The sequence below is a fragment of the Lactuca virosa genome, chromosome 2, assembly GCF_052849685.1.
Source record: "Lactuca virosa cultivar CGN04683 chromosome 2, Lactuca_virosa_CGN04683_v6, whole genome shotgun sequence".
Lineage (NCBI taxonomy): Eukaryota > Viridiplantae > Streptophyta > Magnoliopsida > Asterales > Asteraceae > Lactuca > Lactuca virosa.
The window spans coordinates 185305287-185318949 of NC_136427.1; the positions used below are offsets into that span (position 1 = coordinate 185305287).

Consider the following 13663-nt stretch of genomic DNA (forward strand, 5'->3'; position numbering starts at 1 on the left):
GATACTGCGGGGAGCCGCAGTACTCACTAGTCAGCGAGAGGGTGTTGTGATACTGCGTGGAGCCGTAGTACTCACTAGTCAGCGAGAGGGTGTTGTGATACTGTGGGGAGCCGTAGTACTCATTAGTCAGCGAGAGGGTGTTGTGATACTGCGGGGAGCCGTAGTACTCATTAGTCAGCGAGAGGGTGTTTTGTTAATTTGATAATTGGGATTTTTGTGAAATGTATTATGGGAATTTTTGTAATTTAAAATGAAAAAAGTTTGTTCGAAAATTTACGGTGTTACAGTTGGTGAGTTCATAAGCATATTTGTATGAAAAGATTTGTAACATCCTTGTTTGTAATAGTTTGTATGACTCCAGAAAATCCGATATTTTCTATGAAAATGGTTTGTAAGTCTCGTTCCAAAACTGTGAATATATATGCATGCATGTCCTTTGTTTTCTTTTGTAAATGTAAAGCGTTTGTTCCCAGAAAATCCAATATTTTCTTATAAGTAAACTGTATTCTTAAACCCTAAGACCAGAAGTGTAAGTGACTGTATACTAAAAAATGATATGTAGTTTTATATTTTAATAAAACCGGTGAAGTGTAAGCTTCCCGTAAATCAAGATAGTATTGTTAATCGCTGAGTGAGTTCCTATAACCATGCTTGATATGTCTGTTATGCTTGAACGACGTTCTTCAGGCGTCGGAATTGGTAGACTTTTGTCAACCTAGACTTGCCGGTCTAACTGTAGCGAACATCTGAGGTGTGGGGTTGTCAATCCCGTATAGATCTATACACAACAGTCTCGCTCTCCCTCCAGAAGACTCTGGTTATAAAGCAGGACTTAAGGTGTACGCTAGGTAGGTACGGTGGAGACAATGTCTCACTAGAGCCTTAACGGATTTACGCGAACTTTGACTCCATTATTGAATAATGAAAATGACATTACTAGTGTGAATTTATGACTGAAGTTTTATGACACATGTTTTACAGCTTTATGACATACAACTTATTACTCATGCTTTAAAAGATTTATGATAGGCATATTATGACAAACGAAATTTTCTGTTGTAAATTCTGCTTTGTATACCATTTTGGTTAAATTATTTATAAAACTTTTTATAAATAATCATTAGTGAATATGTTTACTTGTAACATATGTTGTGAAAATAACATAATATCTTAAGTTTTAAGCCATCAAAATAGTGATAACATAGTTACCACTATTTTACTAATAAAAATTATTTTTAGCAAAATAATCAAGTTTTGTAGTTTGTTTAACACACCATAACCGGTTTGAAAGTTTTGTAACACAAAATATTCTATTTTGTTTTGACCCTAACAAGTCACGATTTTTACAAAACGCATATAATAACCTAGAGATTTATTATATTCAAGTATTTGTGTAAAATATAAGAGTTGAAAATGCATATGTCCAAAAGTTAAACATGTTTGAGTATAACACTCATATTTTCGCCATTTTTAGTGTACAATCATGACCACAAAACTTTTATAACACAAAGAGGTTATCAAAATTTACTTTATGATTCTACCACATGTTTAGAATCTTTTTATTCAAGAACTTGTTCCATGTTCAACCCATAACTATGATGCATGCAATTATCCAAAGGGTAAACGAGACTCGACTTGTATTCTCCCCCCGAAAAGTATGAAAAACACGAAAAGATGGGGGTATGAAGCTTACCTTGGTATTTTTCGTGTGATAGGAAGAAGAAGAAAGAAGTTGTTGAGCCTAGCTTTGTGTAGCTTGAAGACCACTCGAAATGGATGATGTTCTAAGAAGCTACACACGAAATATGTGTGTAAATATGGAGTTCTTAACTTAAATATGTAAAAACACTAGATTTTTACAAGGAACTTACCAAGTTTATGAGTTTTTGAAGAAGAATCCTTGAAGATGGCACACACACACGAATTTTTAAGAGAGGAATGGGAGGAAATTCTTGAGAATAAGTTAGAGGAAAGTGTTTGGTGTGTGTGTGTGTTGTGGTGATCGACCACAAGTAATAAGAGGGGGGGGGGGGTTGACTTCTTTGATGTTTGATGGGAAATTTTAATAGAAACATTATGGTCAAAAGCCTTGTTGTTTGTGGGATAAAGGTGAGGTGTCACCACTAATTTCATATTTCTTTTTCCTTTTTTTGTTACTTGCCTCCAAATTCCGATTTCATCACCTTGAGAGGGGGTTTTTGGTTTTAGGGTGGCCGAAAACACCTCATCCCCTTCAAGTGTTTGCGTTTTGGGAGAGTTTGTATGATTTTTGGGTTTAATTTGGCCCAATAAAGGGTTTTCGGTTGTGGCTTGGCCCATTAAGAGGTTTTCGGTCCATTAAAGCCCAAAGATAGAAGGGTTTTCATTTTGGAGTATGTATGGGCTTTTTGGGTTTAACTGGGTCCAATAAAAGGGTTATCGACCCAATAAGGCCTAAGGAAGAGTTTTCGGTCCAATAGGGCGTTGGGCCGAGAATTCTTGGACCAAGACCCAAAATTGATTAGGCTTAGCTATTGGATCAAGTTTTTGGGCTTGCATGAGGCTATTTCAACTTGATTCACAATGTATGCACATATGTATTCAAATAACATTGAAGTTTGAATTTCACTAATTTGATGTTGCAAGGTTACATAAAGGAAATTTTTTTACATGAATCACCATCTCAACCCTAAATTTGCTAGTTGTGACAATATCAAATATACACACATATGCCAAATTTCACAAAATGTATACAACTACACATATTTTGCAATTAAACTCGAATTTCACAGTAAATAGAAGCAAATAGAACCTGTGGTGGCAGAGATTAAAGATATGGTGTAGTGGTGGCGGTAGTCGCCGTTGGTGATAGTCGAGAAACAAAATCAAAACTAAAATTGACAATTTTTTGCAATTAATCACTAAAATAAGCTAAAAATCGAAGTTACAAGAGAAAAGTCGTCGGAGATTTGTTTCAGTGGCCAGAAATTTGTCCTCAGTCGCCGGTTGACTTTGCCCGCCGGTAACTGTGGCCGAAATTCCTCAATGTCGACGCTGATGGTCCTGAACGCTTGCGAATCGACGAAGAGGAAGGAAAGAAAAAAAATGCAGCAGCAGATAAAGAGAAACAAAAGCAGAAAAGGAAAACGGGTCGATTTTTTTGGTTAACTGCGTCGACCTTTACCGGCGTCTCAAGAGGCTTTAGCGGCGACTCCTATCAATAACGTCGACACTTCGGAGGGAATTATTGCCGCATCATTTATTCGACATTTAGCGGCGACAAGGTTAGGTCTTTAGCGGTGACTTTCGTCGCAGGTATTGTTTTTATGCGTTCAAAGAGTACCCCAACCATTGGATTAGAAACACGATCCAACGACTGTAGTTTAACATAACGTGAGAAGGCGGATCAGTGTCATTGACCTTTACCAGCGACACCTACCTTTAGCGGCGACATATCAATATGTTGCCGCTAAAGGTAAGTGTCGCCGCTATTGGTGTCGCTGGTATTGCCCGATTTTCTTGTAGTGTGGGAATGCGAAATCCATGCCTCCGCTAGCTTTTTTTCTTTCTATTTTGTCCATGGGACCCTTTCTTGGGTGTGTATAGAGAAAGAAAAGAATGATGTAAGAAATGAGGGTTAAAAATTTGGTATTTATAGATAAAAATTGTGGTTAAAAAACATTTTTTTTAAATAGACGTTCAACGGCTAATCCGGTTGAAAGTTGAGAGACGTGCCCTGATTGGGCGTTTGGTTCTGTGGTACGTACCACGAATAGCAACGAGCATGCCCGACCACGAATGGTCGGGATAGTGTGCACGAGCATATTTCGTGGCCACGTATACCATGAAGACTTTCGTGGTTGGTATACGCGACGGCCTTAGGATGGCAGTGTAAGATAGCAAAACCCCTACAAAATATTTGTTGAAGAAAGAAAGGAGCATCTTAGTGGCATAATATAGTATTGTGAGACAATTATTTTTTTAATAATTTGTTTTCTTTTGGGCCAACTATTTCTTAAAGGCTTTGTATGCTGCCACATTTTTACATGACTCTTCACCCTTTTTCACCCTTTCTTTATACGGTATTTCTTGTTCTGTTGCTTACGTCTCTTTTCACCGCAAGAATTTCTCGATCACCATCAAACCCCAAAGGTTTGTCTTTTCAATTTAGGGTTTATCATGGTTAAGTACTTGTTTTTATACTCGGATTTCGCTACTTTCTGTCTTCTTCGCCGGAAAAGCTTCTTCTATAGGTAACAAACAAAATTTTCTTTTTCTCTTCATTGGCTTGATGAATATTTGGGCTATTTGGTGTTGGATTTAACGTTGCCCTTTCTTTCTTTTTCATGGTTGTTTTATCCACTATAGGTTTTAACCGGTATCTATATCTTTGTTCCGTGGATTCATTTGAATTGAATCACCCAAATTCTGAATTATTTGATCCAAACTATATGTGAATGAACGCAGCCTGATAAGCCTTAGGCGTCATGTGCTTGAAAGATCAATCATATAATTACATGCGTTCCTTTATTTCCAGCTTATGGATTTGTAATTCGATGTTATTTAAGGATCTCTCATCTCCTACGACTAATCTTTTTGAAGCGTGGTTGTGTAATTTACTGAGCTCAACTAGTTAAAACGACATAGATTTTATGTTATTATATATCTATATGTTTGTATTTATCAGTATGTCATTGTATTCCATTTCAGTTTTGTCAAACTTTTCAAAAATTAGAAGATGATATGATTTAATTGATTTTCACAAGATAAGTGTTAGGATTGAGCTAAATAATTCTTGTGTAACTTATTTTGAAGAGCATACATTGGCTATAGTCAACTAAACCTATATTTCTGGTTAACCAAACCAGTAAAATCTTTGGTTTTTTGGTTCGGTTACAGTTCATGTTTTTTTTGCTACGGACGGTTAACCGCAAAACCGAAATTTTATTTTCTATTTTTCAAAATACTGCCGTTTAAGTTAATATCAACTTATTTGTTAGAACTTTTCAATTACAATTAATAATCGTAGTATTATTTACATGTTCCATTTTAAATCAATAATGGTCATAATTAACATTTGTTATAAATATACATAGGTTGATATCCATTAAAATTGTCTTTTACCAAATGGCTTCTAGCCCAGCGGTATCCGGTGTTGTCTTCCCTCCTTGAGGTTGAGGGTTCAAGTCCCGTCGTGGACATAGGTGGATTTAAGGTGTAGTTTAGGAATATGTTAGATTTGCCGTTTCAAAAAAATTAAAATTGTCTTTTGCATTTCACCATCATTTCACTTAAATAAATAAATATTTAACTACCTTTTATTTATTAATTAAAAAAATACGTTTTTATATTAGTAGATATTATTTTCCATATTCCATGGATATTTGGTAATTCATCATAATTTCATTATTAATAGAAGCAACAACATAATTAAACAAAGTATATGGGTCATTCATTGCCATTCATTCTTTTTTAGGAAATTTGTTATGGGGTTCGATAATCTTAATATAGTTTTTTTAATTAGTAACGGTTAATTGGTTAACCGGGTAAACGAACCGAAAAAATCGGTTAACATGATTTTTCGGTTTAGGTTTAGGTTCAAGAAATGAATGAACCGATAGTCTCGGTTAACCTTCCAAAATATGTTTTCCGTTCGGTTAACCATCCATAAACACCCATAATCTTAATTGTAGGTCGTAAATGTCTTTCGTAAATTTATGACAGACAAAAATGTATGTCATCTTGATGTATGACATGACTTTTAATGACAACATTTGTTGTCATCTTTAGGCATTACGATAGGTATTGTCTGTAATTACAAGTGTTTTTTTTCTAAAAGCGACAGGTGAAGAAGAAGAAGAAGAAACAGTAGGAAGAGGGGATTTTTCTAGAAAAAATTTAATTATAAAAATATTAAAATAACTAGAAAACATAAAAATAATAATTAAGAGTATAATAGACTTTTCAAGTTTGGTAGGTACTAAAACAACAAAAAAATTTGCAAGTTTTGGATCACTGGTGCAAGCTAAACATTTTTAGGACCTCATACACGCTTGTCGAGCGTGTCATTTGCGGTTGGTATTGCGAGTTGTATTGTAGAGGAACCATCCAGTTTGCACTTTCAAGTAGTAAAATATATTTTGCGTTATGAAAAAGGAATCAATGGACTTAACTATGAAAATGGTAATGAAAAAGAAGACCTAGTTCGATTTACCTAGTAATATTGGAGGTGACACGGTTAATAGCAAGAGTATAAGTGGCATAATTTTTTATTTTAAAAGAAATGTGAGATGACAATCTCAAAAGAAAAAGACTGTTTTGTCTACATGTTAAATGTAGTTCATTGCAATCACCATGACGACATGTCAAGCCATTTGACTTGAGAATCTCGTGAGAGAGCTTACGGGATGTCACATCATACCTTTCGCTTTTGTATGTCACAAGTCGAAAATTGCCTTGATGAAAAATTTTGTGTTTTATGGTCGAAGCAAACACATTCACATCAAGCATACAGTAGTGTGTTAAAAATGGACAAAATATAGTCGAGTATGTTAATTCAAAGAATCAATGAACTGACATCTTTGCCAAAACGTTGACACACCTAAAACACAAACACAACAACGGATACCGATTTAATTTGGTTTAAGGAGGAGAATGCGATATTTAAACCGACTTAATAGCTAGGTAGGATAGCTAGATAGCATTCCGGATAAAAATGTTGGATAGCAAAGTTATATAGCTTCTTTTGATTAAAATAATGTCCAAATCTTGTTGATCTACACACCCAACAATCCTCAATGTGTACTTTAAATAATGATAATATGCTTAGGTCTAGTGTACTTTAGCAATTTAATATAAAAAGTTTAGGCTATTTAAGCACTTACTTTATCTTCAATATTTAGCATATAACTAGTTCCAACATTCTAAATGAAAATCAGCATCCAGTTAACATAGTTAAACTAAACTAACTTCAAAAATTCATCTGTTCATCAAATATCCTAAATCAGTCATCACCATTGTGTTCAACAGAAGAACATAGAACTCCATACGTTTTTATGAAGCTTGGGCAATTGGGTGAACCCATCTGCACCACCACCACCACCACTATGACTAGATGTGGTGTCCGACATGTCATCAAACTTAACAAATTGCGCCACCTGTCCTGCCGCCAAATGAGCATAGCAGATCGGAGCAACTGCATATATAAACATTTTCACATCATTAGATTCTCTTCATGTTTACTTTAAATACATGCAACAAAATCATTGTATAATCATCGCATCTTATATACATTATTCTTACCTACAGATATAGCAGTTGTACTCCTTTGGTACCTACATAACCCAAAATCCCCAAATCAATCACTAATTTAGTAATTTTGACCTAATATTTTAGAAAATTTAAGTTTTTATCGAGTTACACATAGGATAACGAATGAACAAGCTCTTGCAACTCATCAGCAGAAAACCCGATCTCATCAAGAAGCACATGGTAATGCGTAGGTCGCGTAGTTCCCTAAAAAACCCAAATACAATCAATTCAAAAACATTTCTTTAATCACAATCATATCTTACAAATCCTTTCACAATACTCACAATCGGTCCATTTTGTGCACATAAATAGAAGTCGTTGCTCTTAGGATGACAAACTTTATTATCAACGACTGTTCCTGTAACACAAGAAAGCAAAAAAAATTCAATTTTTGTTCGTTTTTGACTTTTTGTTCATCCAAAATCAAAACAATTTCAAAATCGGAAACCTGGTGGGACATTAGCTTCTGAATTGGCTTGGAAGAATTTCGTGTGATGAGCCTTTTGTGCCACGATCAACAAAAACTTCGGATCCCATTGTTCATCCAAGAACTTACACGCTTCAATGATTTGATTGAGTTCGATGTTGAGCACTTGATTAAACTGCGATTCGCTTACACCATCTCTGAATATGATTATGTTCTTCGGTTTCAACTTTGGAGTGCTTAAATAGAAGTCATCCAACAGCTCCCTGAAATCATAAAAACATCAAGCTTAATTTATAACACTCAAGATTCTGGAAGCTTTGAAAACGTTGAAAATGTTTATGATTCATTAAACCTTATCATTCCTTCATCTTCAACCTTGGTCCTTCCTTCATTGTCAACCTTTGAAACAGGCTTAAACAAGCCATCGATCATCTCAACTCTTGCTGATTGTGCACGAACCGATGCTCTGTATTGCGAAATTAGAGGCCATTTCCTTGAGCTTACAACCTAAATGTACATATTAAAGAAATCATTATCGTTTTATAAGATTAAGAAAAAAAAAGAATATTAATTAATTATTACGTACAGCAGCAATTGAAGGAACATCCGCACGTCCAGGTGACCCATGAGAGACATCCATCCCAAAGATCATGGTGGGAGTCCTTGACACCAATGGTATAGCATTTGCAAACTCCATTGACAATAAAGAGTTTATTCCACCCATCTGAAAAAAAAAAAGAAATTAAACTAATATGACTCGAGTTTTTTCAGGATATTAAGAAAAGAAAGGAATTGAAGTAGAATCGTGTTTGGTTTGAAAATCAGACCTTTGCGTTGACCTTGAGAAGCACGTTTGTGACATACTGGTCGTTGATCCTAGTTGGAGCAATGCATTGTGTAACAATCCCATGGTCAACAAGGCACATTCGCTTCCATGGACCTATTCTCCATTTTTTTAACAAATTAAAATCAGTCTAAATCAAAGAAAGTAAACCCTAAAAGATCAAGGAAAAGGGTAAAAAGTAAAAACCATAGATATCCGAATTCTTTCGTTCAGGGAGGATGCATAGAATAAAAGAAGGTGGGCCCTGAAGTCTCTCTTTTATCGCTTCAAACATTTTGTCAACGCGAACAGGAGCAGGACTACGCCTGAATTGAGGGTTCTCATCGAGTACACCATGTGGTGGATCAAGTTCCTGTAAATATCATCATCACCCGTAATTTATTATTATTATTGATAAGTTTTTACTTTTGGGTATATTACAAATAGATGGATTAATTATGTGAGAGAACTCACGATTCCTTTTGCTTGAGAACACACACGGAGATTGTTCTTAAGGGCATCCATGTCACATCGGGCAGAAAAGTTGACTACAACCCAATTGGTGATCCTTTTTGGCTCAATAAGTGTCTGAAGACCAATAACTAATCGTTAGATGAAGTGAAAAAAGTTAAAAAATAAATGTAAAAATGGTCAAAATGAAGAATATTGACCTTGTTGTTGAAGTTCCATCGACCGCCACGTGGCACCATGTCCCCACCTCTCCCAAATTTCAACTGTAAAAAAGTCAACACAATCACACGCGAGTGAGAAAATTATCGTACAACAAAATAATAAAAATTAAAAAAATAAAATAAATAAATAAGTACCTTTGGAGGTTCCAAAACTCGACCCTCGACTTGTGTGAAAGTGGTACTGATTGTAATCCCAGTGGCATTAATAAGAGGATCAGCACCATAGTTACTTTGATTCAGTGCCTGAAAAGGAAAATTCAAATAGTTTTTACTTTTTATATTACCATTTAATTAATATTTTCTATTTTCGTAATTGATATTAAGATATAGAAGCTTACACCAGTCAATGCTTGCATTCGATCACGAGGCTTTTGTCGTGACTTCTCAACAAGTGAAGCTCTTTGTAGATTAGACAAAGCCTTGGTGTATCGTTGTAGTGAAATCAATTCACACAACTATAAAAAAGGATTTACATTAGATTTGAGCCATTGAGTTATTAATATTTGTTAACAAAATCTAAAAAGATTTATATATTTAATTACCTCAAGTGGGATATAAACTGGTCGCTTAGGTTTTCCAACATCAAGACATGGGCAATCAGCAGAGTATTCAAGGCGTCTTCCGTGATGATCAACATAGTATTGTAACACTGTTATGTCAATTGTCTCAGTTGGGCTATTTCCATCTTTTTGATTCTTTTGTTTCATTGAAAACCTACAAAATTAGTCATTATTAGATTTCAAAAAATGAAAACATTATATGAAATGAACGAATAGAACCCACATTTGTTCTCTGCATGTTTTCTCGCTTAACCCAATAATCTTGTACTCACGATTAGAGGGGAAGGTCTTGACACGCAAATTCTTGAGCATTCTTTTAGCCTAATCACCAAAAAAAGAATCAAGATTAGAGAATATATAAAATCAATAAAAACTATTAATACATTTAAAAAACAAATCAAACTTGTTACCTTCACCCAATCAATCTCCCTAATGTTACGAACATTTTGGTTCTCACAAAGAAAGTCCACAACTTTCCCTGGCTTCACAATCATTGTAGTCGATACATCTACAAAATAATCAAATTAATGTTTATTGATAATTAATCGGTCATAGCGTTACAATTTTTAAAATTAGACAAAAAAAAAAAAAAACGAAATGTTTAGTGTTTTTTACCCATGTTCAAACTCAAACCAGATTGAGTTGCACGAAAACTCGAATGAAAACCCGTACACCCCACAACACCACCTCCAATTCCTATAAAGTTTCGTGAGTCATTCTGGAAGTAACACTGTCTAACCAGAAGACAACCTCTGTACAGATATAACCAAAAAAAAAAATCCATGATTAATGTTATTGAATATATCATAAATAGAATTTCTTGTTTTCATATGTATATGACTTACTGTTTCGCAGCGTGTTGTCTAAGAAGAACATCTAAAACCCTAACAGCTTCATGGAATTGCTCAGAATCATGACCTTGAAGCGCATTAACAATGGCTTGAATCGGGATCTTTGTTGCATAACTTATAGTCACCTTAAATTGCTTTGACTGAGGCACACGCCTCGATCTCTTTGTTTCTCCATCGCTTGGGCTTCCACCTCGGATAGTTCTATACAAACAATTCCACGTGTTTGTTAATCGTTAGCAAACAAGATTCTTAAAACGAAAGTCAAAAGTCAAACATTGTGTATAACCTATTTGATGCGGCATTCTCCAAAACAACATTGAACTCGAGCTTAGTTCTAGGTAAAGAACCAATGGTAAAAAGAGTCTTTTCACCATCATACGCAAATCCTTTGCCACCCATTTCAGATTCGTAGGTTTTATGAGCCATATCGAGTATTTTTCTTCCGATCCCTTTTGCCTCGACTGGATTTCCATCTTCATAAAATAACGCAACCTGAAGAAGAGATATTTGTGATTTATAAGTTAATAAACATTAATACATTATATATATATATATATATATATGTTATGATGTATGCGGTAGAATATAAATAGTAGAAAACAGTTGAAGAGATACATACACTATATTGATAGAAGTGGTCGTTAGTCCTGCTTAGTTTCACGTTGAAATGGTTGGTCAACAGATGGATCCTTTGACCTTTAGTGCCCAATTCACGCCTGGCCATTGGACGGCGGTTTGACTCGTTGACTTTCGCCGGAACAAAATTTGGTGGAATAGGCGGAGGCGGTGGTAATTCGTGCTTCATTTTCGGTATTTCTTTACAGAGACTGGTAAGAATAAGAATTGAATTTACACTTGAAGGTAAAGATAGTTAAACCTAAAATAATTCCATAACCTAAAAAACCAACCAATTATTTTAAAAAAATATGTTCAAAGTGGCAAAATACACACCCATGTGATTTCATCTTTATTTTTTTTTCCAGAAAAGAAACCCTGTTATATTGTTTGAACAGAAAGTGAAATTCAACAAAAAAAGTAAATAGTCTATATATTCATAGGAAAACATGTAGAGCACGTAAGATCTTTAGCAATACCCAGAATAGAAAGTAAATCATTATATACGTATAATGTATAAATTTTATATATACGATCCCACAAACAAATACACACTTCGCATTCTTATAAAAAGAAAACCAAGAATCCAATCAATAAAATCATCATACACAGTTCAATAAATTATAAAAAAAGAATGATTTCTACGTGTAATGCAGAAAAAAAGAGCAAAAACATCGAATATACGTATGCATATAAATAAACATTAAACACACAGATTCGATAATCCTATTTATAAAATCATACATGCATGTTCGATAAAAAAAACATGGAACGTATATATAGGTAAATATAAACACAAACCCCACACAAAAAGAGCAAATCACACTATCATACAAAAAAAAAAAAACACACACACACACACAATGTAATGCATGTATATAATACTCCAATACATATATGCTTTTGTATATACACATAGCTAGACAAAGAATGAAGAAAAGCTTCTTTACCTAGCTTAGAGCGAATCGATATCCGGATGTATAACGAAGGAGAATATAACGAGATAAATACAATGGAGAGCAAAACCCTATAAAAAGGGTTGTTAATCGATATTCATCAGGGAAACGGAAGGTTTTGTTCTTCGAAAAGGAAGGTGAAGATGAGAGAGAAACTATTACTGCTTCTGCAAGGGTAAAAATCGTGTTGGCGCTACAACATATATTCTTCCACGAATCTCCTTTTTCTTTACTTGAATTGTAAATTACTTTGTTACCCTCGATTTTTATTTACTCTTAGCAATGAGCGTTGGGCTGTTTCGTCTTTTCGTTTAGTAATTGTTGACGATTCCGTGTAATCATTCCTATTGAAATCATGAAATCTATATATTTAAATTTAATTTTTTTATTTTTTGTAGATAATCTTTATAGATTGTGACATTCAATTCTTTTAGCTAAAGTTTTATAATATCGAGGATTTGCTCTTAAAAGATTTTTATATGGAGTTATCACGATTTTACACGACTTGGGACCTAATATTTCTCTTTATGATATTTATCAATGCTGTATTTTTTATAAAACAAAGGCAACATATTTTTCAATGATGTTTTTATCTAATTTAACATAACTATTTATTGTGCCTGATCCGCTAAATGGGGATTTAATGCAACTTTACATAAACTTCTATAATTAAAAAATTATTTGGGTTATTTTATGGTAAATATTGAATTTGACGAAAATATAAAATTTACCTTTATACTTCATATTTTAATTAAGAGAAATTAAATTACTTCCTACCTTTTGTGCCTACAATTAAAATAGCTAGAAGTTTTAATGTGAAATTACTTGCATATATTATAAAATGTGATAGAACATCAAATTTAATAGTTATCTTTAATATAAAGCAGAGAAAACTAAAATTATAATCCAATCTTGATTTGAGGCGTATTTGGCAAAAGTAGCTGTTAGCTGGAAGCGGAGGTTTTTTTTTTGAACCGGCAAATACAAATATTATGATCTACTCCTAAACTAACACCTAATTCCACCTACATCTACCACGAGACTTGAACCTTCGACCTCAAGGAGGGATGGCACCACCTGATACCGCTGGGCTAGAAGCCCTTTGGTTTAATTTGTTATATGAATGTTTGGCAAAAGTAGCTGGAAGCTTTTGAAATATATAAAATTACATAAAAGGACAATTAATTAAAAATAAACAAATATATAAATATATTTTTAAGGGTAATTATGGAAATTGATTTCAAAAGCTCAGTAGCGTTTTGTTAAACGCTACATGAAGTAGCTTTTACAATTGGAACGTTTTGTTTAAACTAAAAACTAAACGCTCGTATTGCCAAACGAAGCTTTTTGTTTAAACTAGAGCGTTTTGTCAAAAGCTAAAAGCTAGAAGCTCTCAAACGCTTCCAAAAGCTCCGTGCCAAACACGCCCTTGGTTTAAGGTGCAATTAC

The 13663-nt window shown here is 34.1% G+C and overlaps 1 protein-coding gene across 1 annotated transcript; it reads right to left on the reverse strand.

Annotated features, from left to right (window-relative positions):
* Nucleotides 1-6827: 6827 nt before the first annotated feature.
* LOC145159831 (protein argonaute 4A-like) lies at nucleotides 6828-12367 on the reverse strand. Its single transcript, XM_079078875.1, has 21 exons — nucleotides 12209-12367; nucleotides 11263-11470; nucleotides 10930-11135; nucleotides 10638-10844; nucleotides 10408-10544; nucleotides 10203-10300; nucleotides 10016-10113; nucleotides 9775-9946; nucleotides 9571-9687; nucleotides 9368-9475; nucleotides 9212-9274; nucleotides 9015-9128; nucleotides 8748-8913; nucleotides 8545-8657; nucleotides 8304-8441; nucleotides 8070-8224; nucleotides 7739-7980; nucleotides 7575-7648; nucleotides 7400-7494; nucleotides 7282-7313; nucleotides 6828-7174 (listed from the first exon to the last, which is right to left on the reverse strand). Exons 2-21 carry the CDS (start codon nucleotides 11446-11448, stop codon nucleotides 7002-7004), a joined length of 2694 nt encoding a protein of 897 aa, XP_078935001.1. The 5' UTR covers nucleotides 11449-11470; nucleotides 12209-12367; the 3' UTR covers nucleotides 6828-7001.
* Between the last annotated feature and the right edge of the window lie 1296 nt (nucleotides 12368-13663).